The sequence below is a fragment of the Pseudogymnoascus verrucosus genome (assembly GCF_001662655.1).
Source record: "Pseudogymnoascus verrucosus strain UAMH 10579 unplaced genomic scaffold scaffold_16, whole genome shotgun sequence".
Classification (NCBI taxonomy): Eukaryota; Fungi; Ascomycota; class Leotiomycetes; order Thelebolales; family Thelebolaceae; genus Pseudogymnoascus; species Pseudogymnoascus verrucosus.
The window spans coordinates 80242-106909 of NW_017263667.1; the positions used below are offsets into that span (position 1 = coordinate 80242).

Sequence of the window (26668 nt, forward strand, 5' to 3'; positions counted from 1 at the left end):
GCGTTACCCCACTTTCACGTGCAACCCAGTATCACAAGTGAGTAGCTCGGGACAATTCTGCGTCCTTCAAATCTCCATTCTAAGGCATTATCTAAGTATAAGAGCATCTCGCCAACTTTTTAACCCAATCTTTCTAAAGGCTAACATCCAAGATCTCTAGATTAGAATGACGACCAGTAGCGCACCTCCATTTCTCCCTGCCTCGTCGGTGACAAATGTGGTAACCCTTCCGGTTAGAGTTCAAGAATGGTTCTGAGAAAGCAAGTCACCCCAGCCAGTATCATCCAGGTTCCATGGAGGTTGCAATGCCATATTCTGAGAGATCATATCTTGGATTTGCACGTCAGTGAGCATATAATCGTTACTGACAGGGGGCTGGGCGTCAGCTGCTTCGTAGAGTCCTATCTGTTGAGGAATCTGTACGCCAGTCTCTATCGCTGTGGGATAAGTAGATGTCGTTGTTCCTGAAATATGGGTGATAGGATTACGGGCAGCTTGAGCTGTTTATGTCTTAGCGGAAAATCGTAGATTGACGAAGGATAGCTCACTATTTGACTTGGAAAACACTTGCTGATGCATGCTGCTCAGGGTTTTGGCACATTGCTTTGCTGCATCGTTGTGCCGGCTCATTCTTTCCAAAACTCTCTGGCATTGGTCCCAGGACTGTCGAACGCTGCCAGATTTTTCAGGCTCTAGAACGGTGGGACAAAGTTCCGCCAACACAAGCACCATTGCTGATGAAAATAAATCTACAAGAGTTCGTATTGATTAGTAGGCGTCTATTAGTGTATTGGCAAATATTACTCACAGAACAAATTGTACCACCAAGCACCTGTGGCAGTCGTCTGTGAGGCATGATCGATAATATCTATCAGCTCTTCCGCAGCTCCTACACATGCCACCGCACAGTGTGGAGCCAAGTGAGAGTAGAGCATATTGTTTGACATATCCTGGCGTTCAGAATCGCCAGATGGCCCTTTCGAGCATCCCATCTTTGACTCTATACATAGTTGGTTGAATATAGGGCGATATAGATGCATCTTGAGATGCGTGAATCTGTAATTTTGGATCAATCATCATTGTTAGAAAATCAAAGTATAAAAGAAGACCAACCTTGCATGAAGAACATTAACCTGTCGGTCGACAATTTCCGTGCGGTCAAGAGTTGGATCTCGCCGAGTCCAATGGAGCTGACTCGGCACATTCGACTCAAAATCCGATAGTGTATAATCTAGCCTGATTATCGTGTCAAAAGAGTTGTTCCTGAGCTGCTGACCAATCTTGTTACGCCTGCCCAAGCGACTCCAGGGTTTATAAACATCTGTGAGTATCTCCGCAAGTATTTTATTAAGTTTTACTGCTTGGACAAAGAATTCAAGGAGTGGCGGGTTGACGCTGTTTGGTGAGAGAAAAGCCGTGGATGCTACGTCGAGAGAATCGTCATTGACTACCATAGGCAATGGTACGTCTGATTGACCCGAGGTGATCGTAGGTCTGCCGAGGGTCATGCTGACAACTCTGCCGGAAGTAATTCAGTCTTGCAACATAAAACCAGCGAACCGAAGAACTTGGAAAGGGCCGTGGAGAGCAACTCACGTATCAAGCAACACACAGCCATACCATGCGCGTCGTCTCATTTCTATTTCAAGAGCAGAACGATTCTCGTTGGATTCGTCAAGATACAATCCAATACCTTGAGCCACCCGGCAAGCTAACCCCACCATGTTCCAGCATCGATCAGGGTAATGGGTACTTTGAAGAAACTGTGCCATGATAAGAAGCGACTGGACAAGAGCCAAATCTCCATCATCCAAGATATCAATATGTAAGTAGTGCTTACCACGACGAAAGAATGTATCCGTAAGCGCTTCTCTTTCTTCCGGAGCCAAGTCAGAGAATTGACAGCCTAGAGCAAACATAGCATTCAATGCGCAGGAGAAAGTGTCCAGTCCAAAGTTGGAGCCACCAAGCCCGATAGCCTGACGCGAACAGTAATCATCTCTTTCCGCGGCACTCTCGCGAGCCCAAAGTTGCTCATAGCTTCTGAGAAAGCTCGGCTTGTGCACAAACGGGTATAGACAATGGACTCTATTCCAGTACAGATCTAACAGGTGATCTGCAAGCGCGCGAGGAGGTAGAGCGAGCGCTTCCAGCTTGGACCTAGAACATTGGTCTAGGAACGGGGATAGAGCGTTTGAGGGTTGTTTTAGTCGTTTCATTATTGATGGCTGTGAACGGACAAGGTCTGGTTCGCCCGTGGATCGCCGAAGGGTTTCCTGGACTTGATGTTGGAATGATACTGCAGATGAGTTCCCGTAAAAATGTTCTTGCGCAGTAGTCACTCTGTCCGAAATATGCGACGCTGCACCCATAGCACTCACCGCATCGTCACGGTTTTGGTGCTTCTCCCGGTCCGATGATGAATCTCTAGACGATTGTGGCACTTCAAGACCAAAGAGCACTTCTGGCTGGCTGTTATGACTCGGTTGGTTTCTAGCTGCAAGTAGATGTTCGCCTGTGAAAGCATATTCGAACGCGGATCGCAAAGGCTCAGGTTGTCCATGAGAAGATGACAGTACAAGTGGAATCGCATTCACCTCGCGCAGAGTCTCCGGTGTTGGAAATGGGTTGTTGTCGTCGCGATTGACCTCAGTAAGACCGGACAGACCAGTTCTACCTTCTGGCTGGTCGTTCTCAAGCTCGTGAATTCGATTCCGCAGATGTTGTATGTACCTAAAGATATAATTAATCACTGACTGCTTTTAGGGATGGGTACGTACTCTCTTTCGCTCAAAGATCTAAAATGGTCGGAAGTATAGGCACAAGGATTTTCAGGTTCTTTTCGTCTTTGACAATTGCCGCAGGTTGGCTTCTGTCCATCGCATCGGATTTTTCTTCCTCTACAAGTAACGCAGGCAAGTGCAACCTTTTGACGTTTATGGGGTCCTGTTTGGCGCCGTCCAGCTCCGGTTGCCTAACCACCATCAGCTATGATTTGATTCGATTCCCTCAACACGGCATGAAAGGCGCAGATTAGATCAGATGCTGAGACAAGTTAGGGTATGTATACATTGTGCTGCAATTTCTGACGCTGTACACTCCCTTCCATCCTGGTGCGCTGCGGTTGGCGGCGAATGCTATCGGCGATCAACACATGGAGGAAGGGCCACTCTAAGGCGGATTGATTGATTGATTGATTAGTTACGCGGTAGGACGGATTGCGCGAGAGAGTTTAGGTTATCGTTGAAGCAGTGGCGTCGTTAGGTAGACTCTGGCTCTGAAACTGACAGTCACTCTGTGCCCGACATCTCGGCATGTGGGAAATCAGCCACGTACAAGTAGTTGAGAAACGAAAAGCACATCGAAATGAAATCGTGGACAGAAACTGTGGAGTGCGGGGTAAGTCCCACTAACAAGAGTGGGGCGCAAATGGGGCGAAAGTGGGCCTCACGATTACGAGGTTGACCGAAAGTATTCGTCAGATTCGTCAGATTCAATGCCATTGACTTCCTAAGCCTTACCGACTTGACTTTTAATACCAGTTCCTTAAACAACTAAAATTATCCATCTATCTTCTAAGAAGTACAATAATGATCACCTTTGAACTCTTCCCCAGCCACTGAAAAATCCCCTCAAACCATCGTGGTCCTCAATTGCGGTAACCATTGATACATCTATACCTGTTAGGGACAAGATGACGAGTTGTGAGAAGAAAGATTGCCTACATTGGTCAGGGCGAACGATTACTGCAGCACCCTTATTGCTGTCAACGCCGTAAAAGTCGTACGCGGTGCCGCACCCTTCATCCTTGATTTCTTCGTCGACAAAAATCTTGTGGATATCTTAACTGGTATTAGTAACGGGAATGGAAACTTGCGAGAGGACATATGCTGACCGCTTATGCGCCATTTGCCAATTATTGGGGAGAAGACCGAAGGGATCTGCCCTGCATCGATATCATGGCGTACTCCGGAGAGGACGACGAGGACTTCGATGAAGCTGTCGATGTCGGCCGTTGGCGGCGTGTAAGTCTGTACTGGGCCAGTCTCGGAGAACAAAAATTCACCCAGCTGACGACAGATCAGTACCAAGACATTATTGTGTGTTTCACTCGTAGGCATGCAAACTGACCTTCTTCAGTTTCTCTGCTTTAGCTGCATCGCGGATGTCGCCAGCGAACAGCACGATGCGCCACCGACCATCTGAAGGCATTGCTGTGACCAACTGCATCACACGCGCATCACACAACCGTACTACCGGTGTGCTGGGGAATCGCATTCCTACCGTCAGCTCTGCTGCAAGATGTTGTGTACTGCCAGACACATTTGTAATTGAAGACTCATCGTACTTCGCAGTGAGGCCAGCAGTATATCGACCCGCCCTGATAAAGCGCTCAATGAAAGACTCGGCGTCGGTATTTTTTGATGAAAATGATTTGGTGAAGGCCCGATCAAAGTCTATAAGAGTGGCTGCGACCTTTTTCCGCTCGATATTATACGTGTAAAGAAGATCAGGAGAGGCCTGGCCTTTGAGTATACTCGCTAACTTCCATCCGATATTATATCCATCCTGCAAGCTCACATTCATACCTTGACCAGCTTTGGGAGAATGGGTGTGGCATGCATCTCCGGTTAGGAAAACACGATTATCCTTTGAAAAGTGATCTGCCAGTCGTTGTCCGATGGAGTATGCTGACCACCAAAATGTCGACGCTATATCCAACTTGAACGGCGACAGTATACGGGCTGCTGCAGAATGTAGATCATCAAGCTTCACCTCTTTTGCGATGACCCCTCGCCCAAGCTGGATATAGAAGCGTACCATAGATCCCCCTTCGCGTGGGATGATTAGGAGGCTGCCGTGGGGTGATTGTATTACCGCTTTTTTCCGAATATCTGGGAAATCGGTGCGTGGAAATATGTCCATGACTCCCCACACATCATTTGTAGAGTCTCCAATCATGGTATAGCCCAGCGATCTCCGGACAGTGCTATGTGCACCGTCACAACCCTGTCAAGTTGTCAACCAAGTAAACAAACATATGGTGTCTGGTATATAATATCCCCACCAGCACGTATTTCGCGTCTATCTTCTCATCTCTTCCGTCCTTTGTTGCAATGACTGTCACGCAGTGGGCCTCCGGGTCTTTGGCAGTAGCACTGTCGACTTGAACACTCTTCACAGTATATCCATATTCAACCTCCTGTCCGTTAAAGGAGCGCATAGCGTCGATCAGGATGCCATGAACGCGAGCTTGGTTGATGATCAAATGTGGCTGGTGTGAGAGACCCGCGGGTGTATCTGCTATACGGTTTGTTCGAATCAGTTCATCTTGGGAGTTGGCCGACCAGAAGCAGACTTCCAGCACATGGTATGACTCTCGCAATAACTCTTCGGCAAGGCCAAAGCTTTCGAAGATCTCCACAGTGCGGCATTGAACACCATCAGCCTGACCATTCAACAGGGGACCAAGGCGTGAATCGACAATTTTACAACTCAAACCACATCGTGCTAGCCAGGTCGCAGCACAAACACCGGCGGAGCCGCTTCCGCAGATCAAAACATCGACTTTCTCCGCCATCTGCGTGGAATACTTTTGGAAGCCTGGGTTATGGCAGTGACGATGATAAAAAGAAGAAGACCGATAATCTCTCGAGAAGGGCCTTCAGAGATGGTGCCGACCTCGCGAGCACCAACAATATATAAGTTATATAATAGGCGCCCTCGGCAGTCAAAATGGTAGAAGACTCTGCTCCGCAGTCATAGGGACTATGTAAATGCGTGATAATTAAGGCAAGAATATTTAGCATGCGCTAGAGCCCGCTCGGTGAGCCGTCGCCGGCTTTCTGAACTAGGTATTCTGGGAGTTGTCGCATTCGGCACGGATACCTTTCCAGCTCTTCCGTACATGATTCGAGAAATGGAACGTGCCTCGAGGGCTACATACTATTGTAATACATTGCCCAGTCTGCTGCGTTGCCGTCGGGTGGCTTCCGCACCAACTCTTACCCGTACACTTCTTAATTCTCCATAACTCCGTACCCTCTTCCCGCTAATCCTGGCTTTCCGATCATTTTCCACGAGTGATTGGAAACCCCTTTCGTTCAAGCCAATGTCCTAGTAAGAGAGATGGGACTGATCTTGTGCAGTTCGGCTTGGATTCCGCTTTGCACTCTCGTCGGGATCAATCCAGACATACCCCTGTCCAGCCCACCATCTCGGGTGCTGTCCCGTCTCCATAAAACGTTAGAGGCTAATAAGCGAGGTGGGTCCTTTTATGGGAGTCGACCGGATTTACCGTTGGTATGGGCAGCAGATGGCAAGCGTGCAAGTTTGTTATCTACAAAGGAATTATTATGATGGCCAATTAATTAATCAACTGTCCTGTTAAACACAACACGCCAAGAATAAAATTACAACCCTCTGAATTAGCTTGTCACAAAACCTTTTATCATGCATGCCGCAAAGATTGCAGGGGCCGCCCAAAATGCCAATTTCGCGTATTGCGACTCCTCCACGACCCGGCCAATATGCAACTTCTTCTCCTTGTTGGCCATCCCGGCACCTCTGCCCGTCATATCGTAGGCTGACCAGTCAATGTTCGACGCCCTCTGCTGATACTCAACCACCGTACCGCACCAGTTGTTGGTGACGGTGCCGTCGGCAGCCTTGTACCAACTGTGACAAGCCGGATTCGCAAAGCTGGTGAGTTTGAGGCGCTCCTGGATATCCTTGTTGTAGTACGCCATTGCTTCCGCCTTTACCATGATCTCCAACTTCTCACCGCGTATAGAGGCTTTCAATACTGTAGATATCATGGCGCTAATGTACCGCGACTGAGCTTCTACCATCAGAATGACAGAGTTGTGTCCCAGATTAGTGTTCGGACCGTACAGCATTGCAAAATTTGGTAGTGACTCGACAGTCATTCCCAGGTACGCTCGCGTACCACTTTGCCAAATGTTGGCGAGAGAGCGGCCGAATTTGCCATAGATCTTGATTGGGTACATGAACTCCAGTGTGCGAAAGCCTGTAGCGAAAACGATTACATCGACAGGGTGTTCGGTATTGCCCTCGACAACTATTCCGGATGGTGTGACGTGTTTGATACCATGTGTCTCGAGAGTGACCTGTGGCTGGGTTAGAGTTGACAAGAAGTCGTCAGACATGATGATCCTCTTGCATCCAGGAGGGTAGCTTGGGATAAGCTTCTCCTGCAATTCTGCATTGTCCGGTAAATGCTCCTCTAGCAATGCCAAGCACATCTTTTTTAACTCGGCCTTGGCATCTGAGTTTTCAACGACACTGGCTTGATAAATAGTCTCTCGTATATCCATCAATTTTGCTCGATGGGCCTTCCGAACGCCAGGTATGTAACGGTATGCTTTCCTCCTTATTTCGCTAATCTCGGTGTTGAACTTTGGAACCACCCAATTTGCCGTCCGCTGAAAGACAGTTAACGTATTACAGATCTTTGCCAATTCTGGGATAATTTGTGCTGCAGTCGCCCCGTTTCCAATAACTGCGATCTTTTTGCCATCCATTGGATAGCTCCAATCCCATCGCGCAGAGTGCATGACCTTCCCTTTGAAGGAGTCGAGATTTGGCAGCTCCGGGTATGATGGCACGTTTAGCTGCCCTACTGCAGAGACGAGGTATTGTGAGTTAATTGTATACTCCTTTCCGAACTCTGCTTCTTTGTCGCCAGTGACTTGTACTTGTGTCTTCCAGAGGCCTTCTGCATCATCCCAACGCGCTTCAGAGACGGCAGTATTAAACCTGATTTTCTGGAAAAGCCCCCATTTTTGAGCGACATTGACCAAGTAGTGAAGAATCTCTTCTTGACCAGCATATTCACGACTCCAGTCCGGATTTGGGTCGAAAGAAAAGGAGTAGAGGTGGCTCCAGACTGTGGTTGTAGTGAATCAGCTACGTTTCACTACGACCCTACAGTGCAGGTACAGACCCAAGGGGTCCAAGTAAAAGACAGCTTTGTAGAGAAGGTAAAGGAAAGGGACCATACTGTCACAACAGCATCCTGGATACTTGTTGTCGTTCCACGTTCCACCAACTTGACTACCCTTCTCAACGATAATAAAATCATGGGATTTGTTACGCCGAATCAGATCAATGGCAGTGCATATTCCTAGAAGTGTCAGCTGGTTAGACCTTTTAACATTGTCTTCACTCGGTTTTTTGGTTTAGCTTACCTGATATGCCAGATCCAATGATGAGAACTGGCGTATTGGTGTGAGACCTCCTTGTTGCCATGGTTGTTATGAGAAAATATTGTGACAACTTTTTTCGTAAAAAAGGTTATAGGTTAATGGCCTTTTATGTGGAAGGAAAGTCGCAGCCTGGGGTATTTTGCAATAGCAGTGAGTCTATGGATGATAATTTGGTGGGCCTTGTGTCGTCGACTTAATCAAGTCTGGAGTACCCCATGCAGGGACATCCATGAAGCACCACTTTGCCGGGGATTGGACCCCACACAAGCACACACTTTAAAAGTAGACAGCTGCTGCCAGGAACCGAGTCTGACCATAGTCTTCCGTGGCCCGGCACTACAAAATCGGAAAGAATCCCGTCCAGCAGTTGGTCTTCGGAGCTCACCCGATTCGACCTTCATTACTACCCCGCTTTTGAGCTGCATCTCTAGATGCGAAGGCAAATAAATTGGTGTGGAGCACGCACCCTCGGAACTGTAGCCGAACACTCTTCTGATTGATCGGGGAACTGAAAGCTACCGACCTGAAAATACGGTACAGCTCATGTCACCAGGACTACGTTATCCCATGTGATGCGCTAGTCTATTAGTTACAGAGTAATGAAATTTGCAAAGGAGCAGGATAATCTTATTTAACGCTCCTTTTGGACTGCAGCTTCAGACATGTCAAGGGCAACAAGGACTAGACTTCATTGCAATTTTTTGGCTTACCTTTGGCAACGTCCCAAGTTCGTCCTTCTCTACTTGACTGAGTACACATAACAAGATGTCGCACCGTAGCAACGCTCACTACAACTATGTCCCAGACATCTACCGCGACGGTGAGCATCCACAGGACACCCGGATTTTATGAAACTAATGCCGGTTTGAAGATAGCGGTCTTGTGGCGGGAGGAGATCCCTGTGTATAGGGGATTCGCCTGTGGTCAGAAGAGGCCGACGAAGCAAATAACATCTGGAAAGAAGTTTCCGAGAGAAAGGCTGTTGTCATTGTCCACCCCACTCACCCCGTCGACAACAACCTAATTAGGAGATTGCTTCCTCGGCCTATCATCGACTACCCATTCGAGACAACTCGCGCAGCTGTTGACTTCATTGCCTCTAGAACAGTGCGCGACTTCCCGGATGTCAAGATCATCTTTTCCCGTGGTGATAAAGCTCTCACATACCTCATCAGTCGCCTAGCAACTGTTCTACCTTACTTGTCTAAGGACTTCAATCCAAAAGACGTGCTTAAGGACGCGAGAAGCTTCTACTATGACACTACAATTTCCGGCAGCGAGAATATACTCCTAGTTGTCACGATCAGGAGTCGACTGACCCCTTTCTGCAGAACGTGATGTTAGCTGACGGTTATCTAACCGTTAGGTAACGGTTAGCTATCCTCCAGCCATCGCCATGTCAGCGCTATGACACCAGGTCCACCAAGACCCTACAACTCTCTGCCCTCGCCTAGCGCACACAGACAATATAAGTAGCAAGGAGCTGGCTTCAATAGGAAGCCAGCGGCTAGTTTTGACAGCTACCTATGAATACACTATGATCGCCCGTTGAAACCCATGCTGCTTACCTGTCTTGGATCACTGAGTGATATGACTCTCACACTAGTCCTAGAAAGATTTCCTAAGACAGGCCACCTGTTTACATGATAGTGACTACCTATATGATTTCAACCAACACTGATGGGTCCTTGAGTTATGGCCAAGACTGAAGCAGCACTAAAATAAGTAGGCTAGCCATGTGCCCACCGGACCTTCGCCGTCGAGTCGGTTTGTACAGATACCTTTCAATATAAATTGTGAAGTTTAAATATCTGTTCGTATCTTATGAGTGATTTTGTAGGAACAAGAAATTTAGGAATGATGGCAAATAGCCGTCGTGGTCCATGATAATGTGGTCTAGCCTACTCACCTCCTTGGAGCATAGCAGCCTCTGGAAGTTATCTGCCTTGGAGATACGCTCTCCAAAGTGGTTGTGGATGGCTTTCACCAAGAGAACCTTTATTAAAATCCGCTGCGTACACATCTAAAATAGACCTGAGACTTTCTATATATAGCATTACGACCAAATACTATGACCTGGCAATATCTCCATCTGCCTGGATTATCTATCTGACCGTAAAACTGTTCAACATAATCGAGCAAACCCAACTGGAATACTGGAAATATTTCACAGCAAGGAGGTGAGTTTCATCTGTTATGCGATCAAAATAGTTATAGTAGAACGATATCTAACATGGGTATCAAGTCAGCGGCTGATTATACAGTCCCCAGCATCATCAATGGGCAAGATAAAACTCTCAGAGACTCATTTCAAGTCGTGCCCTCATCTACCGGCAAGGGTCTATATAGTTGTAGCAGTGTATGGGCCGCAGAGGCTGAGCAGGTTGTATCTGCGGCGCAAACTGTGAAGCCTGTGTTATTGGAGCTTGGAGGAAAGGCCAACGGTTTCTGTAATTCGTATCTAGAGCGAGGAAGAAGCCCTTGAGCTTGCGAACGATACCGAGTATGATCTGACTACACCCGTTTTCAATGGTATGACAGTACACGATGAGATATCTCTGCCACATGGTGGCATAAAGGCGAGGGATTACGGTAGTTTTGGCTCTGCCGGCTTAGACGAATGGCTAACAACGAAGGCGGTCACGTACAGATTATATATATACTCAGGACGTTCAGCTGTAGGTGTAAAATACCGGAAATAGTCCCTGGATGTAGCTCATCCGCCTGCCTCCATAAAATTAAAATATGGGGGAAAGCCGCACTCCATCTCCCAAATGCCATTATTGTGCGGTGTAGCCCCCATCAACTGCCATTGAGACCCCCGTAACCCAGTTTGCGTCCTCACTCGCAAAGAAGACTGCTACCCTCGCAATGTCTTCTGGTTGCCCAAAGCCTTTCAGCGGATGCATTGCCGATACTTTATTGACGATATCTTTGTTCAAGCCTTCAATCATTACACTATGAGTATCTGTGATACGAGAGTTAGCAACATTCAACGCTTCTAAGTTTTGGACTTACAGCCTGGGCAAATGGTATTGCAATGAATCCGGTGCGGCGCGAAATCTAATGCAGCCGCTCTAGTTAGATTCACAACACCTCCTTTAGCTGCGGAATATGATGACGTTCCGTACGTCCCAACCAAACCCAATATTGAGGCTGTATTGATAATCCATCCCCGGTCGCCGCTCGAGTGCGGTTCTTGCTTGAGCATCTGAGCGCCAGCATACTTGCAGCCCAGAAATACCCCCCTCAAGTTGACTTGCTGCGTCATGTCGAATTGGTCATCCGGGGTTTCCCAAATTCCCAACGGCCGCGGCGCTTTGGTCTCAAACGCAATCCCTGCGTTATTGCACATGCTATGCTGCTTTAGAAGATGAACCTTGGTGCTATGGGAACATAGGGACTCACATATCAACTCTTCCGAATTCCTTCACAGCTGCTTGCACCATGTCTTGAACGCTTTGTGAATCGCTCACGTCTACTTTTACGGCAAGGCTCCGCACGCCATCCTGCTCCTTAACGAGCTCATGGGTTGCCTTGCTGGCTTGAATACCAATGGCAGACGGGGCGAGCGGCCTCAGATCAGCGCAGACGACGTGCGCCCCCTCTTGAGCATACCTTAGAGCAATGGCACGGCCAAGTCCAGAGGATGCTCCTGTGACAATCGCAACCTTGTCTTTAAGTCTCTGAGATGTTTGAGTCCGGCTTCTACTCGCGTAACCTCGTTTTGTTGACCAAGTACGAGTGCATTGATTCAGAGATTTGGAGGGGCTTTGAAGCAACCTTGATAGACAACTTAATTTGTGAGCCATTGTTTCTGTTTGTTTCGATGCTTCGAGTATTGGCTAGAAAGTAGCAGCTGAAGTAATAGAAATTATAAAATAGTGAGGTGGGTAGAAAAAGTAAATACATTTATAGTGAAGTTTATATGTGAAGCGAAGGTACTTATTTCATCATGCTTCAAAGGCAAACTCATCGTTAAAACTGCTACCTCCACTAATTCTTCATTATAACTGCTACTATTAATTTATGCTACAATCTATGTCTTATCGCCGCCTTAGCATCTAAATTTATTTTGTAAAAGTTGTCCTCTGTCTGTTCGGAGGGCGCTGACCACGAGAATGATGTATAGTGTAAATTACCGACCATGAGCGAAGCGAACAGGAGGGTTGCCGTTAACCCCGTTCCGTACCAGATCCCCACCAAGAACCGGATTCTGGAGTCGTTCCGATTCGCCACTTTCCTCCTCGGTGCTGCTTCCGATTCGAGTCCCTCAACCAAATTGCACAGCCAAGCACCTAGCCAGGTACAGTATCGGCTTACCTTACTTAGCTCAGAGGAGTTGGCGCGAGAGCCACGCTGTGAAATTGAATAATACTTTGTTTGTATATTATTGAATCTGTCTCAAGGTTTTGAAAAATATACATCCAGCTGAAATGGCATTTCCTGATAGACAAATCCCGACTAAGGCTTTGGTGGTGGAAAAGGCGGGCTCGCCTTTTGTCCTGCAGGACATTACACTGGACGAGGTTCGTGATGGGGAAGTGCTTGTTGAGATGAAATACACTGGACTGTGTCATACAGTAGGTTCTCTTTACCATTCTTCGGCAAGTTCCAATTGACCACGCGTGGTAGGATATCGTGGTGCAGCAAGGACTTATGCCAGTTGGAGGTTTCCCCGCTATTCTCGGTCACGAGGGAGCTGGCATCATTCGAAGACTCGGGGGTTCTATGAAAGATAGCTCCCTGAAAGTTGGTGACCAAATACTCCTGTCTTTCAGCTCTTGCACAACCTGTTCATTCTGCAGCCAAGGTCGAAATGGTTCTTGTCCTCATATCACAGCGATCAACTTCACAGGAACTAGACTTTCCGATGGCAGTAACCCGGCAAGTTTGGCTGATGGCACGCCTGTCCGCAGCAAGTTCTTTGGGCAATCATCCTTTAGCAAGCTGGCTGTTGTTTCCGAAACGTCTGTCGTTAAGTGTGCGTTCAGCAGCGAGGAATTTGCCATCATGGCTCCGATGGGATGTGGGTACTTTACCGGTGCGGGCACGATTATGAGAGTTTTGAAACCCTCAAAGAAAACGACGGTAGCAATACTGGGTATGGGAGCTGTGGGGCTGAGTGCTTTGATGGCAGCCAAAGCTATAGGGGTCGAGAGAGTAATAGCTGTCGACATCGTGGATGCCAAATTGGAACTCGCTGTTTCTCTCGGAGCCACCGACGCGCTCAACTCTGGTAGAATCACCAGCCTCGCAGAAACCTTGAAAGGGCTAGTCAGCGATGGAGTCGATCAGATTGTCGACACAACTGGTATCTGCTCCCTGATAGAAGAAGGTATCCGTGGTCTAGGCCACGGTGGTGTCTTTGCCCTGGTCGGAGTGGCCCGCCCTAGCCAAAAGGTTTCTGTTGATCCTTTGGACATGCTTCTCTCGTGCAAACGCCTAATCGGTGTCATCGAGGCATTATCAGACCCCGTCGAGGTGATTCTTAAAATGCGCCCAGTGATAAAAGATCGAACTGCTAACCACCAAATAGTTGATTCCTGAGCTTGTGAAATTGCAACGGGAAGGCCTATTTCCCGTTGAAAAATTATCACGGGCATACCCTGTTGCTGATATCGACAAGGCTATTGCAGATCTCAAGGCAGGTAGAGTTGTAAAGCCAATACTTTCATGGGAATCTGTGTAATTAGCTAGCTATAGAACGAGACTAATTTTATATTTACATTATGCAGCCGAACAAGGGTGTACAAAGGCGGAGCGGTCTTCTGTGGAGAAATTTTCTAGGATCTATCCAAGAGACTGGAATTTCGCTCGTTTCCACTGCTTGGTGTGGTAGCCTGGTCCAATCGACACTGTGTTGGCCGATTAGCTGCACTACTAGCAGCCAACTTAACAGGGCTAATTAATGATTAATATGCCTTCTTTCTTAATGTCGCAAACAGTCTGATCGGATTAATGGTAAGATATTTACAGCATCGACATAAGCAGGTTTAATGGCCTATAAGATGGCAAAGTTTTGTCTTGGTTTTGCTAGCCATCCATTTTATTCACGCTGGTGAACTGATCATGGGCACGGGGTACACTTTTCTCTCCGCTGTGTTTGATTAGGTCAAGCAGCTCGATGCTGTAGTGGTCTCTGCGGATTACCGTCTAGCCCTGGAAAATCCACCTCCAGCTGGATTTGACGATGCATATGCCGGACTAAATGGACAGCAGATCAAGCAGTTGCGCTCGGAATTAATCCAAAGAAACTTGTGATAGCGGTGCCTCTACAGGGGGCTGTCTTGGGGCGACTATCGCACTCGAAATACGGGACCACGGCAGACCTGATCTATATGGCCAGATGCTGATCTACCCCATGGTAGATGATCAGTGAATTACAACCTCAACTTAGTAATTCGCGTCTTATGGAACATGGACAGGTATAGCTTCGACTATTTCATGGGATCTAGTCCTTCCAGGCCGCCGAGGGACTGGTGGTGTCGTACTTATGAGGGCCCGGGACGGGCTACCGCCCTGGGTAGACATCCGCCTACTTATATTGAGGTGGGGTCTGGGAAGCCTTTTGGGATGAGTGTGTAGCATACACCTGCAGGCTGTGTGAGCACTTTCACATGTGGCCGGGGTTGTTGCATGCTTCGGAGATTTTCAATCCACGAACGTATAGCCTAACAGGACTTAAAGTAGTATTCTTAAGAATGGTTTTAAGAAAAAATATTTCCCCAGCCAATATCATCCAAGTTCCACGGAGGCTGCAATCCCGAATTTTGAGACAGCATGTCTTGGAGCTGAAGGTCGCTAAAGAGGAACTCGCTATTTACCACGCCTCGGCCGTTGCTTGTTTCATAAAGGCTGGTCTGCAGGTAATCTGAAATGTTACCTTCTGTAGAGTTAAAATCTGACTTTTGCGTCATCTGAGTGGGCGATGCCCGAAGATCTGTTATATATTAGCACAAATCGGAAGAGGCAGAGGACTACTCAACGAATCGAGGTGGGATAGATTTGTTGATGCATGCTGTACAGCGTCTTGGCGCATTGATTAGCTGCATCGTTATGCAAACCCATTCTTTCCAAAGCTCTCTGGCACTGGTCCCATGACTTTTGAACGGTGCTAGGTACTCTAGACGCAAGGACTGTAGGGCAGACCTCGGCCAAAATAAGCACCATCGCAGATGAAAATAAATCTAGGAGAAACATTTAGCAGTTGGGTTTCTGAAATATAACGTGAGCTTACAGAATACATTATACCACCAAGCATCAGTTGCGGCGGTTTGCGACGCATGGTCAACGATATCTATCAGCTCTTCTGCAGCTCCTACGCAAGCTTCTGCGCAGCGTTGAGCGAAATGCCCGTACAACATATTACTTGTCGCATGCTGCCGTTCACGGTCGCTTGAACCTTTCGCTGCGACTCCTAGCTTTGATTCTACACATAACTGGTTTAATATAGGTCGATATAAAAGAAGCTTTAGGTGGACGAATCTACATAGTGTGTTAACCATCATTTTGGAGGATTAATGTACTAGTAATAGAGACTAACCTTGCATGAAGGACATTGCGTTGTCGGGTGACAATCTCGGTCGACCGGTGTGCTTGATCTCGCCAGCCCCAATAGAGTTGCTCAGGCACGTTACGTTCAAAATGAGATAGGTTATTGTCGAGATCGATTATGACATCAAAAAAACAAAATCTAGGTTGCTGGCCGATCTTATTACGACCACCTAAGTGACTTAAGGGTTTGTAGACATCTGTGAGGACCTCGGCAAGGATTTTATTAACTTTTAGAGCCTGCACGAAGAAGGAAGTAACAGGCACGTTATCTGCTGAGGATGCAGATAGCGAGATGAGGGAGTCGTCATTGCTGGCAATTGGCAGCGGTATATCGGACTGTCCAGTAGTAATAGATGGTCTTCCAAGAGTCATGCTCACAACACTGCAGCATAAATTTAGCTTTGGATTCGCATCCACGAATGGAAGAGCAAGGTTCACGAAAAGGAAACTTACGTATCGAGCATTATACAACCGTACCATGCACGCCGCCTCATCTCTACTTCAATAGGAGAGCGATTTTCGTTTCCGTCGTCAATATAGAGCCCAATTCCTTGTGCCACCCTGTAGGCTAGTCCAACCATATTCCAGCATCGGTCAGGATAGTGCGTACTTTGAAGAAACTGCGCCATGATCAGAAGGGCCTGTACGAGAGCTAGGTCTCCTTCATCCAAAATGTCGATATGTAGAAAGTACTTTCCACGGAGAAAGAATGTACTTGTGAGCGCTTCTCTCTCTGCTGAGGGTAGGTCTGAAAATTGGCAGCTAAGGGCAAACACAGCGTTCAGAGCACAAGAGAAAGTGGCAGGTCCGCAGTTTGAGCCTCCTAGGCCAACAGCTTCTGTCGAAACGTGCCTATCATCGACTGCACTATCGCGAGCCCAGATTTGTTCGTAGCTTTCAAGAAAGCTCGGCTTGTGTATAAACGGATATAAACAGTGTACTCTAGCCCAATATAGGTCTAACAAGTGATCTGCTAGAGCTCGAGGAGGTAAAGTAAGGGCTTCAAGTCTCGAGCTGAGTCCCTCGCCCAAGAATGAGGATAATCCATGGACTGCAGCTCTAGACTGCTTGGTTGCTGGTAGTTTTGGGTAGACAAAGTCAGATTCTCCCGTGGACGCCCGAAGGGTCTCTCGAACTTGGTGTTGAAAAGACACCGCGGATGAGCTCCCGTAAAACAGCTCTTGTGCAGCAGTCACGCTGTCAGAGATATGCGAGGCCGCCCCCATTGCACTAACAGAGCTGCAGGCCACGTGTCCGTCTTGTTCTGGGAATGGGCGGCCGTCTGGCCCCTGTAGTCGGTCGTCAAAGGGGCCCAATGGGCTTACGGTTGATGTTGGCCGGTCAGACGGATGGGCCTCTGCCTCGGCGGATAGGATGTCAAGGTTCCTGTTCGAAATGGGGGGGACCGACGGCACTTCATCCGCTCGGTGAAGAGCCGCCAGCTCGCTGTGGCGTACGGCATGTGCTATCCTAGAAGGACTTGCCTGATCACTTTCAAGCATGCGAATTCGGTCCTCCAGGTACCGCACATGTCTGATTAAAAATCAATGAGCTCAAGATCAACCCTCAGAGCATGGGTGTAACTATACATACTCTCTATCGGCTGAGGCACGAGAAGAGTCCGAGACGTACTTGCATCGGTCTCCAGCCTTGTGCTTTCGTTTGCAATTGCCGCAAGTCGGTTTCTGCCCATCACATCGAATCTTCTTCTCTCTACAAGCATCACATGCGATGGCAATCTTGTGACGTTTGGGGGGCCGCGCTCGTCGTTGTGTGGCCTGCTTTACATCTGTTAGTTACGGGCAGACGCCGGCTGTCAGCGCGAAGAATTCGAGACAATACATTTTGCGGTGCTCCCTGACCCTGAACTTCCATCTTCGGGCACTGCCCTGCATTCACCAGCACGCTGTAACAGCAGCGATTGATAGTGGTAAGAGAGCTAGCACAAGGTTGGTGAAAGAGTTGGAGAAAGAAGTGCAGCTTGATGCAGAGTGGCTGACTGCGAGGAATCCAGAATAGCGGAGCTCGGGAGGAGGGGAACATGGAGAAGATTACGTATAAAATCCCCAGATAAAGTACTTGCAAGGATTATCTGTGGTAGAAATGTGGATACGAGCGACATCACGTGTTAATATTACTCAGCAATGGACCGTCCTGTCTACCAAGTTCAAAAGCGAAGATCCAGTTCTCTATTATGCCCAAAGTTTCATAGATACTTAGCTACTAAGTCTTCAAGCTCCTTGTTACTCATGCCCTTGATGCTGATCAGCCCGTCGTCAAGATGCGCTGAGAAGTCTCATCCGAAGCCCTCCCTCCTAAGGGCTGAAATATGAAGCAGCCCTACGGAAACTTAGAATCTTAATAACACCTTAATAATGAGCATAGTGATACTAGCATTTTTATATTATAGTAGATTGTAATATAAGGAGTTAATGTACAAGAACTCTAAAACGAGTAATTAAGTTTTTTGTTTTTGCCAATATAAGTACCTTTACATATAAATTTGTATGTAAAGTACACTAGTCTCATTACGCCAGTAGTCTCATTACGCCACGACCTACGTTAGTCATAACCACCTTGCCAAGAGAGCCGAATGAGCCTTCTACATCAAGTGTAGTTTGTTCTAGAATCTTTAGAATCCCAAATACTTCTTCACGGTGGGACCATTCGTCAATAGTCAAAGTGTCATCCCAAAGCTCGTCCTTGTGCGCTGAGCAAAACATCTGAATTGCAGGCTGAACGCCAGGCCGTAGAGCGCAGCCAATCATTCAGCCAATCATTCACACCCCAGATATTATTAATGCGACACATCAAAAATTCGATCGCGATACCATAATAATAATGCCCGTAGCCTCACTCTTCACTATGACCCTTTATCCCAACTAAAACACTCAACTATGACCCTGACCCTCTCGCCTCCCTATAACCCTGACCCTCGCGCCTCTCTATAACCCTGACCCTCTCGCTCCCTATAACCCTGACCCTCGCGCCTCTCTGTAACCCTGACCCTCTCGCCTCCCTATAACCCTGACCCTCATCACGAACACGCTCCGCGACGGGGTTATAACCTTGCTATCTCTGAATTTATGCATTGAAAACTCTTCTTCACCTATCACACTGCTTACTGAATACCATTTCCATTGCCTTGTAAACTCCTGTCTCGATTCTTCCCTCACCCCCTTCTTTGTTCGCTCCTCTGCCCCCTTTCCCCTGAACTCTCGTCTCGTAACTCTTTCTGTCTAATACATAACTACCCAATCCTCGGCCATTTCATCCCATCCCGCTTGTTCGGCCTCCCTCCACCTCCACCCAAAACAATCCCCTTCCCACCCTTCGAAATTTTCCTTCTCCTTGCACCCCTCCCCCTCTTCTTGACCCTCCTCTTCACTCCAACTTTCGCTATCCTCTGTAACATCATCTGGAATTTTCTTCGGATCCATCTCTCTCGCTGTGTCCTCCTCTGCTGCTGCATCATCCATCGCTGCCTCCTCTGCTGCTGCATCATCCATCGCTGCCTCCTCTGCTGCTGCATCATCCATCGCTGTCTCCTCTGCCGGTGCCGCCTCTTCCACCGCATCCTTCTCTGCCGGCGCCGCCTCCTCTGCCACCTCCACTATTCCCTTGCCCCCAATACATTTCCTTTCATCCACAACCCAACATTCATACGTTCCTTCTCCACCCCACTACTGTACCGGCACTTCATCCCATATGTGACCCTCCGTCTCCCTATGCATCTCATACAAATGATGTTCAACTTCCTCCACCGTCCTCGCCGGTAACTCATTGCAAAACCGGCACTGAAACCTCTTGAACACCTCCAACCCTTTCTGCGGGCCCAAACCATTCACTGGTAATCTCTTATTACTCGGTCTCCAACGCCATCCCACTTCTTCACCAATCACGTCCGCAATCCTCTTCGACAAAACCCCTTCCACGTTGTGTCTCCTCTGCAAATGCCTTTGGACCGCCTGTGCTTTGATTGCCTTCCTGCACCCTTCGCCAATGCAAATTACTTTGTTGTACTCTTCATTCATGATAAAAAATCTCTCCAACGCTGCTTGCACCTGCTGCGCTGTCCGCGACGTGTCTCCGCCTACTAACAATCCCTGCTGGTTGCTCATCTTGCGCTCCTGCTCATGTCCGTTGGGTTGATATGATGTTGAAATAACCTCCTCGATCACCCCATTCCACATATCCTGATGCGGCTCCTGACGTCACCTCCCGTCCCATACCCGTCCCGTCCTACATGCTGTGATATCACTTACTACAACAACCAACCTGCCTGCGCCCCTGAAAACAACTGCTATTTCTCTGCGGATCGTATTTTCGGGTCTACCTGCTTGTCCTGCAAATATCCCTAACTCTTCACCCTCCATGTTATAAACGCGTCTGGGCGGCGTTGTCAAATGATTCAAAAACGGGAAACCGAACGTCCCTACCGCCTTTCCCTTTGTTAAATCTGCCCCCCTTCTCATCTACTTCCATCCGAAACCCTTGCCAATTTCCACCATCTTCTACGCAACTACCCATTCGTCTCCCAACCCAACCCTTTTCAATCCCTCCTTGATTATCTCCAACTGCCAATCGCCAAACTCTTCTGTGTGCCCCTTCTGAACCTGGCAATCCTTCTCCCGCTCTTCCTTCTCCACAACCCATAATTCCGGACGCTTGCCCTCCCGACCAACCCACGACTGCATTGGTACTGCCTCTATCGAACATCCTTTCATCTCTCCATGCCCCATCAACTTCCAATGCTCTTCCACCTCCACTACTGACCTCGAATTGAAATTGCGGCAAAATTTGCATCTGATTCCATCAAACACGTCCAACCCTTCCTGTGCACGCTTTCCATCCTCCGGCTTCAACCCTAAACAATCCACCCAACCCCAATGACTTGCACGTATATGCTTCTCGACCTTGTTTGCCATATCCATCTTAACCCCGTGCTTCTTCTTCAAATGCTTCCCTATAAACCCCACTGTCACCCCCACCATACATTCCTTGCAAATCAACCTCTGGTACTTTGCGTTATCTATGAATAACGTCGACCACTCCTCCAATAACTCCAACATTTGCTTATCGCTGTCGCTCATTGTCGGTTCTCGCACTGCCTTGCTTGCTTATGTCGGTATAACTGGTGCTGTGCTGTGCTGGGCTTGTTGGAATATATATCCTACCCCAACCCCCTTGTTTTTACCCACCCCAAAACCGCCGCCCTCCTATGTCTCACTGTCATGTATGTCTCGTGTTGCCTGCGTCAATTAACCAAAATCCTAAACATCCTCTACGCCTTTGCCTGGATGGATGGATTTGGGCTATGGGTTGGAATGTGCCTACCCTCTTTCCACTTCCGTCCATAACTCCAACCCTACAATTAACCCCTTTCTTATTCCGTGACCTCCCGGCTGTCGCCATTACATGCTCTCGACGCCTGTGGTTGCCGTGGCTGGGCCTCACTGGAATGCAATCCTCACCCTGTCATCCCAATATAACCCATCCCTTGCTGACCTCTTATGCTGACCTCATGTTGCTGACACCAAATGTATCATCAATCTTAAAAACGTATATACGTCCATGCGGACAACCCTCCAAATTCTATTTTAAACGCCCAATGTGCTTGTCATCATTGCACACGTTGAACCCATGTCTCTCTCAATTGCAATCGCCCCATCCTACATTCTCCACCAAATTCACCAACCCCCAATTGTAAAATACACTCCTACGGTATCCTAAACAAATCCTTGTCCTTATTATCTCTAACAACCCGTGATTGATATTATTCGCATATTATCAAATATGATTTTATTATCTTATTATTTCAAATTTTTCCCACAAAATTTAAAAATGACCTACTTATTACATTCCGTTAATTAAACTATGCAATTTTTCAATATCGTCTATCCAACCATGTTATTCCCGTCAATTAATTATTCCAACTCTCTTCATCTGAATGCTGGCTGGCTAACTCCTTGAACGCCCTGATCAAATTATTACCCTCGATCCCTCCCCACTCAACCTTCTTCCCCAACCACTGCCTTTCTGACTCCATATCATCCCGGATGTCATATCCGTCTCTCTCTGCCCTTTCGTACAACCAACCCAACGCTGCTTGCCCCGTAATCATCATCATGCTCCAAAATGCCGGCACAATCACATTTGGGTATTGACACTCCTGACTGTCGTCTTCCTCCCACTGTCTGCGCTCTTCCTTGTCCTCTTTATGCTTCCAATGCTCGCAAATCGCTTGGGGTGTATAACAACGCAAACAACACGAAAACCTCTCCATACTCCTCTTCTGCTGAACTGCTCTAATAAAATCGTCGATCCATTTCCGAACGCCCTGCACCCCGGACGCTGTACACTGCCCAATTAAATGATCCGTGCTGGTATACTTGCAAATATAACAATACACACACCGCTTGCTGAACCTCTCCAATTCCCGCTCCAATTCCTCCACTTCATATATCTCCTGCTTTTCCTTCTACTGCACGGTGAAATCAATCCAATCCCTCTCCCTATCCTGTCAATTGAATTCCATTTCTTCCCAGCTTACAAACCCTAGGCTTCCTTCTGGGCTGTCTTTGGACGCTTCATACTCGATTAACTCCCTGGCTTTTGAACGTTGGCACAAATCACACCACTCCTCACCCTCCACACAACCTTTCCGGTGCAAATTGTCATCCATCACCCGATCGATGACTACTCGCCGGCATCTGCTTCAGACGTACTCCTCAACCTCACGCGCCATCTCCTCCTCCTCCCTATCCCCCGTCTCCTTTTTATGCCGGTAAACGACGGGTCGCGCCCCACCTAACTCCCGGCTGTTAATCCCCCTTCGGCGCTTAGCTGACTCCTCTGGTAATAATACAATCGCCTCGCTAGGCAACCCATCTCTCCCCGCCCGTCTGCTGTCCTGTACATAATTGGCCAAATCCCGTGGCATTCCGGCATGCACAACCGCTCTGGTGTCTCCGGTGTCGATTCCCAACCCTAATGCATTGCTGGCCACCACAACCCGCCTCTCTTTGCTCCCGCTCTTCCACTCGCTCAATCTCTTGTCCTTCCCGCTCCGGTCGTACACCTTGGCATGATACAACATGTCCCTAATGCTTCGCTCAACTTCTCTGCCTCCTTAATCTCCTGGCTGTAAACAATGATTTTCGCCGGTGCGGGATACTTGATCTTCAACTGCTCCACCAAATCGACAACGGCGCTGATTACACTGTCGTCTGCCTCCCCCCCTTCCGTGCGCTTGTATGTTCGGATCTGATACTAGATATTCGGACGGGTTGTGGCCTCTCGGATCTTGAAAACCCCTGGCCCAATGATGTTCATGCTCTGGCAAATCTTCTCCTCATGCCGCGGCTGTAATGTGGCTGTCAAAAACACCACCTATGTCCCTATACGCACTAATTTACCTAAATGCTGCATTGTTAGCCAGAATGTGGCACTGCTAGCTAATACTGTCTGACACTCGTTGATAAAATCCGATCTAATCGATGCGTGTCCCGCAACAATCTAATAAAATCCTAGAACCCCTTTCGTAACACTGACTCTAGCGTGACGAATACAATCGATGCTAGCTTAATCGTCTTTCCTGATTGCTAAATCACGCTGGTAATCCTGCACCTATCACATCGGTCTTTCATGTCCGTCTGTAATGACTGTAACGGGACAACGACAATGGTCGTCCCTCCTTAGATGCAAAATGCCAGCAACATGAACAACAAACTCTTCCCGGAACTAGTGCCCATCACCACTAACATTAGGCTTCTTCCCTAGAAAATGGCCGTGATGGCCTTCTTTTGCTCCCCGCGGAACTGGCTGCCTTCACCCATATATGCCTCAAATTCCTGCTGGACATTCACCCGCTGCATGAACTGCCGCCGTCGAATCTGCATCTGCTGCATTGCCTCATCGTATAATGACCGGGTCGGCCTCACCCTGCCCAAATTGCCCACCTTGCTACCCGTCGATGGAAACTTCAAAAACTGGTGCCACTCCTAGCTAATAACCCGAAACTTCATCCGTTGGCTCCCCCTTTCCCCTAGGGCTTCTGTTATTAACCTCCTATACATGGCCTCACCCATCTGGGCTGAATGCCCAAACTGCTCCTCCTAAATCTCATCTGCTTCATCTTTCCACTCCTCGTCTAAATCGAATTCGAATGGGTGCTGCAAAAACCTCTAGCCAATGGCCTCTATAAAATTCCTCTATGCGTTGATGTTCATCGCGACGTTCATCCCCTTCCTACACTCCCGCCGAATGATGCCCCGCATTCGCGCGGATGTCCATTCCCTCTTCTAAATACTGGCTGACTTGTAAACCTCATTGTCAATGATCTCCAACCCATCTCTCCGTACGGGTGGCTCCGCCTCCTCTAAATCATCTCCTTTCTCCTCTGACTGTACAGGCTGCTTTGCTGCCTTCGCTTCCTCCCTTTCTCTCTTCTCCTCTAATGCCGGTCTCCCCTAAATAAACGGGCTACCCTAGAATCCCAGATCGACCGAAATCTGGACCCTCTCCCAAAACGGCAATACTAACCACAAATAATACATCGTCAACTCCCTAACCTCCCGTGGCAACCAATGATGCACAATCTTCATATTGCCTGTTTGCATGTAATTCTTATCCGCTCGGGGGGGTTGCTGGTGTTCTAGTGCCGAACGCTCAATATGCTTAGGGCCCGACATGGCTGTCCTCCGGTGAAATGCCAACCGAACAACATCAACTCCTGCAATCGAACTAAATCGCGCTCGAATTTCATGATTCTTCGTTGCCGCCACCTGATGGGATCTGTCGACTAGACAAACTGCCGTTTCAAATCGGGCCTCTGCATGATTCGCCTCCACAACCACCACGGTCCGTCGATATTGGATTGGTTTCGAACATCATCCAAAAACGACCACCCAACCCGGCTCTCGGCCATATTATCTCGTAAATTAGCCCATTCAATCTGCGGAACCTGACCCTCGTTGATGTCGCTAAACGCGTCTAACGGGATCATCATCAAATCCCGCATCAAAATCATCCGGGCCTCCCTCACCACCCCATGGATCGTCGTCTACAACTGGCCCATGTTGAACTCCATCTAATACCTAAATATTCTATCTCTAATCCACGAAATCTCACCATCCGCGGTCGTATTCGCTCGGATCGCCATCCTGTATGTTCTTTTGCTAATGATCCAATCCATTAGGCTGGGATCTCTCGTCCCACCCTCCAACCCCATGAACCGGTCTACCATTTGCCAGATCAACTAATACGGTGACTCGGTGGTCTCAATCGCCTCATCTTCCTCAATTCCAACCAATTTGCATGCGGCAATCTTTCGGGTCCACGTCTGATAACCCTCTTCCACCACCAATGCCTGGGCAATCTTGATGATGGCGGAATATATTGTCGTGTAATGGATGGCCGCAACCTACGTCTCTCCCGGCCTAATGCCCAAAATGGACAAACCGCTGATGATTGCGCTGTCATATGGGTTGCCCACCAACCGGTGGTCTAACAACTCGATGCAAAACCTCAAACACGCGCGGTCCAACTCCTCTATCTGCTCTCGTTCCTCCCTGCTCAACTCCTCCTTCACCTCCACCCCTTCGAAATCCTCGGCCTTCTGCATCAACTTAACGAATGCCTTCCCCTGACCTTGCGTGAATCGGTACGGTGGCCTCTCCTCCTTCTCCCAATCCAACTCTACATGCACAACGAAACTCAACATCTGCTTCTAATACGCCTGGTAACTCAAATGGGTGCGGTCCTTTAAATCCATATAAAACGGGTTTTCGCCTCTCTTTCCATACTCTGTGGCATTGACGCGGAATAACGCGGCCTCTCCTACCACTTCTTCAACGACATGCTTCTGGCACTCGTCCATCACCCTGTCGAAACTCTGATGGATTATTACCAACTCTTCCTCCTCTTGTGCATCAACGGGTTCGATCAACGCCCTCAACTTGTCCCGGTCTAACCCCCGTAAATTCTCGTCAAATTTGACCCGCCTCAACCACAGATTGGGCTCCTGGGATTTGTCCGACACCTCGATCTTCTTCTTGACCTCTCTGTTCACCTTGTCAATCCGACGCTAGATCTCCTTCTCCATCTTCACCTCGGGACCTTCGGGGCTGGGTGCGGGCTTCTTCTTGTCCTCCACCCTGAATAAATTTGAATGCAAACCGTGGGTGAAAAACCTCTGGCAATGAACCCCCTTCTCCCACAGTACTTCCTTCTTGGAATCTCGTTTGGGCCGGCCTTTCCTGCGTGGATTAACCCAACCGTGAACATCCCGATAATGTTCCCGTATGGGTTGCTCAAACCGGCTGACGAATGGGCACTTCTCCCCGTCTTTCTCGAATGTGCAACCCAACCCATCGGTCTTCGGTTCCTCTAACCCAGGGATTGCTTCCGTATTTCGGTGTTGATATTTGAATTCAACCTGACCTAACATATACTTGTTTCGTATTAACCCCTCTATCTTTGCCACCTTTTCGAAAATGCGCTTCCGGCTCTCCTTGCTTAATCCATGCACCGGCTCTCTTGTGAAATGGGCGTCGATCTCACTAGGCAATACTGCAAACTGGCACTTCTTGCAAATAATCACTCGAAATTCCGGCAAATGGATGAACTGATCCATTTTGAATGCTTTTACTACACTACGTACGGGCTCTAGGCCCTACTTTAATTCCTACAAAACCCTTATGATTCCCCTATTTCACCTTTAATTGATGTCTCACCCAACCCGCCCTTGTAAACGCCACTCGCTCCGTCCCGCCTGGTAACCCTAACCCCAACGTGGGGTTAACTGTTCCCCGAATAACTCAACAACCAACGTTGATCTCGTAATTCTGCGACCGGCAATGGCTTCGGACGGGTTGACTTAC

General features: G+C 48.2%; 10 protein-coding genes across 10 annotated transcripts; 2 read left to right on the plus strand and 8 right to left on the minus strand.

Moving 5' to 3' along the window:
* Nucleotides 1-240: 240 nt before the first annotated feature.
* Nucleotides 241-5581, minus strand: VE01_04449 (uncharacterized protein; the record flags this gene model as incomplete). Its single annotated transcript, XM_018273923.1, has 10 exons — nucleotides 241-500; nucleotides 549-734; nucleotides 809-1056; nucleotides 1114-1518; nucleotides 1597-2733; nucleotides 3599-3674; nucleotides 3726-3842; nucleotides 3896-4070; nucleotides 4132-5010; nucleotides 5069-5581. The coding sequence occupies 10 exons, from the start codon at nucleotides 5579-5581 to the stop codon at nucleotides 241-243; spliced, it is 3996 nt and encodes a 1331-aa protein (XP_018131366.1).
* An 847-nt stretch (nucleotides 5582-6428) lies between these two features.
* Nucleotides 6429-8271, minus strand: VE01_04450 (uncharacterized protein; the record flags this gene model as incomplete). The annotated part of the gene is made up of 3 exons (XM_018273924.1): nucleotides 6429-7909; nucleotides 7967-8146; nucleotides 8211-8271. 3 exons carry the CDS (start codon nucleotides 8269-8271, stop codon nucleotides 6429-6431), a joined length of 1722 nt encoding a protein of 573 aa, XP_018131289.1.
* A 722-nt stretch (nucleotides 8272-8993) lies between these two features.
* Nucleotides 8994-9566, plus strand: VE01_04451 (uncharacterized protein; the record flags this gene model as incomplete). Its single annotated transcript, XM_018273925.1, has 2 exons — nucleotides 8994-9048; nucleotides 9157-9566. The coding sequence occupies 2 exons, from the start codon at nucleotides 8994-8996 to the stop codon at nucleotides 9564-9566; spliced, it is 465 nt and encodes a 154-aa protein (XP_018131290.1).
* Nucleotides 9567-11008: 1442 nt separating this feature from the next.
* VE01_04452 (uncharacterized protein) lies at nucleotides 11009-12111 on the minus strand (the record flags this gene model as incomplete). The annotated part of the gene is made up of 3 exons (XM_018273926.2): nucleotides 11637-12111; nucleotides 11247-11584; nucleotides 11009-11196 (listed from the first exon to the last, which is right to left on the minus strand). The coding sequence occupies exons 1-3, from the start codon at nucleotides 12038-12040 to the stop codon at nucleotides 11009-11011; spliced, it is 930 nt and encodes a 309-aa protein (XP_018131275.1). The 5' UTR covers nucleotides 12041-12111.
* A 523-nt stretch (nucleotides 12112-12634) lies between these two features.
* On the plus strand, nucleotides 12635-13937 carry VE01_04453 (uncharacterized protein). The gene is made up of 3 exons (XM_018273927.2): nucleotides 12635-12811; nucleotides 12864-13712; nucleotides 13768-13937. The coding sequence occupies exons 1-3, from the start codon at nucleotides 12665-12667 to the stop codon at nucleotides 13918-13920; spliced, it is 1149 nt and encodes a 382-aa protein (XP_018131364.1). The 5' UTR covers nucleotides 12635-12664; the 3' UTR covers nucleotides 13921-13937.
* A 759-nt stretch (nucleotides 13938-14696) lies between these two features.
* On the minus strand, nucleotides 14697-17886 carry VE01_04454 (uncharacterized protein). The gene is made up of 7 exons (XM_059463617.1): nucleotides 17628-17886; nucleotides 17379-17566; nucleotides 16239-17318; nucleotides 15775-16167; nucleotides 15469-15716; nucleotides 15218-15418; nucleotides 14697-15171 (listed from the first exon to the last, which is right to left on the minus strand). The coding sequence occupies exons 1-7, from the start codon at nucleotides 17826-17828 to the stop codon at nucleotides 14939-14941; spliced, it is 2544 nt and encodes an 847-aa protein (XP_059319771.1). The 5' UTR covers nucleotides 17829-17886; the 3' UTR covers nucleotides 14697-14938.
* Nucleotides 17887-19024: 1138 nt separating this feature from the next.
* On the minus strand, nucleotides 19025-19978 carry VE01_04455 (uncharacterized protein; the record flags this gene model as incomplete). The annotated part of the gene is made up of 2 exons (XM_018273929.1): nucleotides 19025-19405; nucleotides 19478-19978. The coding sequence occupies 2 exons, from the start codon at nucleotides 19976-19978 to the stop codon at nucleotides 19025-19027; spliced, it is 882 nt and encodes a 293-aa protein (XP_018131292.1).
* A 321-nt stretch (nucleotides 19979-20299) lies between these two features.
* On the minus strand, nucleotides 20300-20878 carry VE01_04456 (uncharacterized protein; the record flags this gene model as incomplete). Its single annotated transcript, XM_018273930.1, has 1 exon — nucleotides 20300-20878. The coding sequence occupies one exon, from the start codon at nucleotides 20876-20878 to the stop codon at nucleotides 20300-20302; it is 579 nt and encodes a 192-aa protein (XP_018131276.1).
* Nucleotides 20879-22503: 1625 nt separating this feature from the next.
* VE01_04457 (uncharacterized protein) lies at nucleotides 22504-22884 on the minus strand (the record flags this gene model as incomplete). Its single annotated transcript, XM_018273931.1, has 1 exon — nucleotides 22504-22884. One exon carries the CDS (start codon nucleotides 22882-22884, stop codon nucleotides 22504-22506), a length of 381 nt encoding a protein of 126 aa, XP_018131291.1.
* A 2325-nt stretch (nucleotides 22885-25209) lies between these two features.
* Nucleotides 25210-26421, minus strand: VE01_04458 (uncharacterized protein; the record flags this gene model as incomplete). Its single annotated transcript, XM_018273932.1, has 3 exons — nucleotides 25210-25484; nucleotides 25533-25857; nucleotides 25897-26421. 3 exons carry the CDS (start codon nucleotides 26419-26421, stop codon nucleotides 25210-25212), a joined length of 1125 nt encoding a protein of 374 aa, XP_018131293.1.
* Nucleotides 26422-26668: the final 247 nt, after the last annotated feature.

Bases quoted from the DNA above. Each gene is read 5' to 3' on its own strand.
- VE01_04453 (XM_018273927.2), top strand. From the start codon at position 12,665: ATGGCATTTCCTGATAGACAAATCCCGACTAAGGCTTTGGTGGTGGAA. The intron at 12,812-12,863 runs GTAGGTTCTCTT...CACGCGTGGTAG, and splicing joins ACACTGGACTGTGTCATACA to GATATCGTGGTGCAGCAAGG. The intron at 13,713-13,767 runs GTGATTCTTAAA...ACCACCAAATAG, and splicing joins CATTATCAGACCCCGTCGAG to TTGATTCCTGAGCTTGTGAA.
- VE01_04454 (XM_059463617.1), bottom strand. From the start codon at position 17,828: ATGTTCCCCTCCTCCCGAGCTCCGCTATTCTGGATTCCTCGCAGTCAG. The intron at 17,319-17,378 runs GTATGTATAGTT...ATTTTTAATCAG, and splicing joins CGTGCCTCAGCCGATAGAGA to ACATGTGCGGTACCTGGAGG. The intron at 15,172-15,217 runs GTTGAGTAGTCC...AATATATAACAG, and splicing joins AATCTATCCCACCTCGATTC to ATCTTCGGGCATCGCCCACT.